This window comes from Hypomesus nipponensis, chromosome 9 (genome assembly GCF_054491055.1).
Source record: "Hypomesus nipponensis isolate SF chromosome 9, ASM5449105v1, whole genome shotgun sequence".
NCBI lineage: Eukaryota > Metazoa > Chordata > Actinopteri > Osmeriformes > Osmeridae > Hypomesus > Hypomesus nipponensis.
The window spans coordinates 14,506,501-14,512,500 of record NC_140369.1 but is presented as its reverse complement, the minus strand read 5'-3'; the positions used below and the strand labels follow the sequence as shown (position 1 = coordinate 14,512,500).

Here is a 6,000-nt window from a genome sequence, read left to right as displayed (position 1 = left end):
AAGTACATACCCACCCACATACTTACACTTGCACCCGCACCCACCCTCACACACACACACACACACACATACACACAAGTACATACCCACCCACACACTTACACTTGCACCCGCACCCACACGCACCCTCACACACACACACACACACACATACATACACACACACACACAAGTACATACCCACCCACACACTCACACTTGCACCCACACGCACCCTCACACACACACACACACACACACACACACACGAACACACACATACACACACGGCTTGTGGGCCCCTCCAGAGCTTGATCATGTCTGTGGTGTTGCCTGCAGTTTTGATAAGGATGGGGATGTGCACTACCTGATCAAGTGGAGAGACCTGCCTTATGACCAGTGCACCTGGGAGGTGGACGACTTTGACGTCCCAGAGTACGACAGCCACAAGCAAGCCTACTGGGACCACAGGTCTGCTCCACACCTGTCTCACATAGCTGCTCATACACCTGTCTCACACATCTACTCATATACCTGTCTCACACATCTGCTCATATACCTGTCTCACACATCTACTCATATACCTGTCTCACACATCTGCTCATATACCTGTCTCACATAGCTGCTCACACACCTGTCTCACACATCTGCTCATATACCTGTCTCACATAGCTGCTCATACACCTGTCTCACACACCTGTCTCACATAGCTGCTCATACACCTGTCTCACACACCTGTCTCACATAGCTGCTCATACACCTGTCTCACACATCTGCTCATATACCTGTCTCACACATCTGCTCATATACCTGTCTCACATAGCTGCTCACACACATGTCTCACGCACCCGTCCCACAACCCCCCACACACAACCCCCCACACACAACCCCCCACACACAACCCCCCACACACAACCCCCCATCTCACCTACTTATTTCTCTGTGCTAATGTCCTTGGCATTATTAGGGCTTAATTACCCTCTCAATCAACCTCTTCCGAACTCACCGTGCTGCTGTTCTGTGACAGGGAGCAGATTCTTGGTGAGGATCATCGCCCCCTGGTGGTGAGGAAAGGAAAGCGAGCCAAAGAGGAGCACCCCAAGAGAGAGATCCCCCCTGATGCTCCCATTATCGATGTGAGTGGCTACAGTGCAGCACGGTCAGGGGCTGTCATGACCATGTTCACACAGGTCATACTGGTGGAGGTGGAGGTGGTGGAGGACGTTCATAGTCCATTATATTCCCAGGTCTAACGCTGAGCTGGGGTCAGTGACGGGAGTTTTATAGTAATAACAACCTACAGGGTTTACTAGGTGGAGCCAGATTCATGTCATTATCTAGGTCTACCCTGGGTTCTCTCTCTCTCTTACACACTCCACCCTGGCATCTCTATCTGTCTCTGTCTCTCTCTCTCTCTCTCTCTTTCTCTAACACACTCCACCCTGGCCTCTCTCTCTCTCTCTCTCTAACACACTCCACCCTTGCCCCTCTCTCTAACACACTCCACCCTGGCCTCTCTCTCTCTCTCTCTCTCTCTCTCTAACACACTCCACCCTTGCCTCTCTCTCTAACACACTCCACCCTGGCCTCTCTCTCTCTCTCTCTCTAACACACTCCACCCTGGCCTCTCTCTCTCTCTCTCTCTAACACACTCCACCCTTGCCTCTCTCTCTAACACACTCCACCCTGGCCTCTTCTCTCTCTCTCTCTCTCTCTCTCTCTCTCTCTAACACACTCCACCCTGGCCTCTCTCTCTCTCTCTCTCTCTCTCTCTCTCTAACACACTCCACCCTGGCCTCTCTCTCTCTCTCTAACACACTCCACCCTTGCCTCTCTCTCTAACACGCTCCACCCTGGCCTCTCTCTACTCTCCAGCCCACCATCAAGTTTGAGCACCAGCCGTGGTACATCAATGCCACGGGGGGCACGCTGCACCCATATCAGCTGGAGGGGCTGAACTGGCTGAGGTTCTCTTGGGCGCAGGGCACCGACACCATCCTGGCAGACGAGATGGGCCTGGGCAAGACCGTCCAGACCATCGTCTTCCTCTACTCTCTCTACAAGGAGGTACGTGGGAGAGGAGGGGAAGAAAACATACATAACACAGATGAATGGACGTTGTGTAGTTAGACAAAGGATTGACTAGATACAAGCTGTGAGTGTGTCAGTTCTTCCTCGTCTCCACAACGGATGTTTTCACGGGAGGCAGCATGTGAGAGTCATGTGTTTACCTCCCGGTGAGGTTCTGCTAGGTGAGACGTTAGAGCTGTGACCCCCCCCCCTCCCCCCGTCACACTCCTTCTCCCATCTCCCTCCACCTCTCTCCTCCCTCCTGCTCCTGCTCTCCTTTTCCCTTCTCCTCGTCATCCCCTTTCCCCTAATCCCATCTCCTTCCTCCTCCCCTCCTCCCCCTTCCACCCCCTCTCCTCTCTCTTTCCTCCTCCTATTCCACTCTTCCTCCTCCCCTTTCCTCCTTCCCCCTTCCTTCTTATCCCCTCCCTCCTACTCTTCCCACTTCCTCCTCCTCCTCCCCACTCCCTCCGCCTCCCCCCCTTCTTCCACCTCTCTCTCCTCCTCCCTCCCCTCCTCCTCCAGGGCCACTCCAAGGGCCCATACCTGGTGAGCGCCCCCCTGTCCACCATCATCAACTGGGAGCGGGAGTTTGAGATGTGGGCTCCAGACTTCTACGTGGTCACCTACACCGGTGACAAGGACAGCAGGGCGGTCATCAGGGAGAACGAGTTCACTTTTGAGGACTCGGCGGTCAAGACCGGACGCAAAGTGTTCCGCATGAAGGTACACCTCGGACCGGATGAGGGTTAGGGATGAGGGATACACATGCTGTCCATCTTCACTTTATTGTCTTTATCTTCATCCCCCAAAACAATGGATGAGTGAACTGTGGCTTACAGGGATCATTTACAGTACATGCTTTTTTTTGAAGTGTATTTGTGTTAACCTGACTTGCCAGATGGTTTGTTACACCTACCCATCTAGGAAGTCGTCCTTGGAAACAGTTTGGAAAAGGGCAGGCACGTTCAAAAAATGCTTGGCAGGTGATTGGACGAACCATCTGTCCATCACCGTCTGTCAAGGGCTAACTTCAATCACAGCCGGTGATTGCTGCCAGTAGTTCTGGATTCTCGCGTTGCAGAACTCAGTGTGTTTGTTTTGTCTATCGGTGTGAGCCAGCCTCACAGTGCTCTGGGTCTGCCCCCCCCTCACAGAAAGACACGGCCATCAAGTTCCACGTGCTGCTGACGTCCTACGAGCTGATCACCATCGACCAGGCCATCCTGGGCTCCATCAGCTGGGCCTGCCTGGTGGTGGACGAGGCCCACCGCCTCAAGAACAACCAGTCCAAGGTAGGGTGGAGACACACACACACATATACACACACACACACACACATACTGTCTAAGTAACTGTTGTCGTGGGCATGACGCACACACACGTACACACATACTGTTGTAAGTAGGACACTCTTACACACACATACTGTCTAAGTAACGCACGCACACACACACACACTGATGCACAAGAGGACATGAGCGCACACACGCACAGGTGCACACACGCACCTTACACACTCACACACAGCCTACTATCTCTACAGCCCACACCTGTCACACTTACACCCCTTAGATAAAAACAAAGGCTCATTAAAAACCACAGCTATGTTTTATGTGGGGAGAATTGACTCATAAAAGGGAATTATATGAGCCGTTCTATGCCCTCCGGCCATCACTTCTAAGGAGCACATTACCACCGTGCTGGTGAGAATGTTGAAGTGGTAAAACTAGCATCCCACTCCAGATTTTCTAATGGAAAGCCAGTTTTACATTAGGGATCAAATCCACATCCCTCTCCCTCACCAGCACGCAGATTCATTCCTATGGGTGATGGTTCATGGCGGTGTGGTCTGGTTTCAGTTCTTCAGGATCCTGAATGGGTATAAGATCTACTACAAGCTGCTGCTGACTGGAACACCTCTGCAGAACAACCTGGAGGAGCTGTTCCACCTGCTCAACTTCCTCACCCCAGAGAGGTTCAAGTAAGAGAGCCCCGCACTCAGACAGGAAGGATTACATTCCACTGTTAGATACAGGAAGGATTACATCCCAGTGTTAGATACAGGAAGGATTACATCCCGGTGTTAGATACAGGAAGGATTACATCCCACTGTTAGATACAGGAAGGGTTACATCCCACTGTTAGATACAGGAAGGATTACATCCCACTGTTAGATATAGGAAGGATTACATCCCAGTGTTAGATACAGGACGGATTACATTCCAGTGTTAGATACAGGAAGGATTACTTTTACAGTGTTAAATACAGGAAGGATTACATTACATTGTGTTGGATTATAGGAACAGGAAGTATACTGTGAATTTATTCTATTATAAATTTCTCACTTAATGGTGCACTGTGGTTGCAGTAAGATACCTCTAAATTGATATGAGTTATAGTGTTACACTGAAATAATAATAATAATAATAATAATAATAATACCAATGTATACCTAATGTTCTGTCTGAAACCTGTGTGGTCATGCATGTCTGTGTGTGTGCTCTCTGTGTGTGCTGCAGTAACCTGGAGGGATTCCTGGAAGAGTTCGCAGACATCTCCAAGGAGGACCAGATCAAGAAGCTCCACGACCTGCTGGGTCCTCACATGCTGAGGAGGCTGAAGGTGGACGTGTTCAAGAACATGCCGGCCAAGACTGAGCTCATTGTCAGGGTGGAGCTCAGCCCCATGCAGAAGTTAGTTCTCTCTGTAGTTGAAGCTCTAAACATGCACTGGAACAGCCTTAGACTGATGGGGAGTGACTGGTTGTGTCTTAGATTGCTCCTGATAGGCTGGTTGTGTTTTATACTGTTCTGGATAGGCTGGTTGTGTCTTAGATTGCTCCTGATGGAATGGTTGTGTTTTATACTGTTCTGGATAGGCTGGTTGTGTCTTCGATTGCTCCTGATAGGCTGGTTTTGTCTTAGATTGCTCCTGATAGGATGGTGGTGTCTTAGACTGCTCTGGATAGGCTGGTTGTGTCTTAGACTGACTTGGATATAGTTAAGTCTTAGCCTGCACATAGATAGATTAGTTTTGTCTGAAACTGATGGCTGTGGATGGGCTTGTTTACAACAATGGGTAATCAAGCGAGGAAGAAGCAAGGAAGCGGATGAAAAAAAAAAGTATGTTAAATGGACAACTATGCAGTTGGAATCATTCAACAATGAGATGCTTTCATTTATTACGGTCCAACTTGCAGTAATTGTGTATAACCTCAATTAAAAAATATATTTTCAGATCTCCAGATGTGTCCTTGATTTTCTGGTTTGGGTTCTGGATTTGACCGAGTGTCCCTACCTCCCTCCGTGCTCAGTCCTGTCTGACCTCTGACCCACAGGAAGTACTACAAGTTCATCCTGACGCGGAACTTTGAGGCCCTCAACTCCAAGGGAGGGGGGAACCAGGTGTCTCTGCTCAACATCATGATGGACCTCAAGAAGTGCTGCAACCACCCCTACCTGTTCCCTGTGGCTGCTGTGGTGAGGAGTGTGTGTGTGTGTGCGCGCGTGTGTGTATGTGTATGTATGTGTACAGAATGCTAGTGTGTGTTTCTGAATGTGTAACTCAAGCTAATGATATTTGAATATTTACATTACTGGGTAATTGTGTATTCTATCCAAAAAGTATACTGTAACGTGAACTCTGTCCTCTCATTGGCTTTGCTCTACTTCCTGTCTGGACAGGAAGCTCCAGTGCTGCCCAATGGCTCCTATGATGGGAACCTGCTGGTCAAGTCCTCAGGCAAACTTACCCTCCTTCAGAAGATGCTGAGGAAACTCAAAGATGAAGGCCACAGAGTCCTTATCTTCTCCCAGGTCAGTGGGTCTTCAGAAGTCAGACAATACTCGTCAGATACCTCAAGCCAGGTGTGTTAGCAGCACTCTGTTTGAATGGAAAATGACAGTTTAAGCTCTGTCTTGCTGTACCCTGATTGAGTGTGAGAATGAC

At 49.6% G+C, this 6,000-nt stretch overlaps 1 protein-coding gene across 1 annotated transcript in view; it reads left to right on the top strand.

Moving 5' to 3' along the window:
* Positions 1–6,000, top strand: part of chd5 (chromodomain helicase DNA binding protein 5) — a 32,210-nt gene that overhangs the window by 16,800 nt on the left and 9,410 nt on the right. Inside the window, exons 12-20 of the mRNA XM_084705816.1 lie at positions 319–450; positions 1,007–1,115; positions 1,855–2,046; positions 2,575–2,775; positions 3,207–3,344; positions 3,912–4,033; positions 4,572–4,745; positions 5,390–5,531; positions 5,736–5,867. Coding sequence (XP_084561942.1) covers positions 319–450; positions 1,007–1,115; positions 1,855–2,046; positions 2,575–2,775; positions 3,207–3,344; positions 3,912–4,033; positions 4,572–4,745; positions 5,390–5,531; positions 5,736–5,867 — 1,342 coding nt within the window. The remainder of the gene's footprint in view (positions 1–318; positions 451–1,006; positions 1,116–1,854; positions 2,047–2,574; positions 2,776–3,206; positions 3,345–3,911; positions 4,034–4,571; positions 4,746–5,389; positions 5,532–5,735; positions 5,868–6,000) is intronic.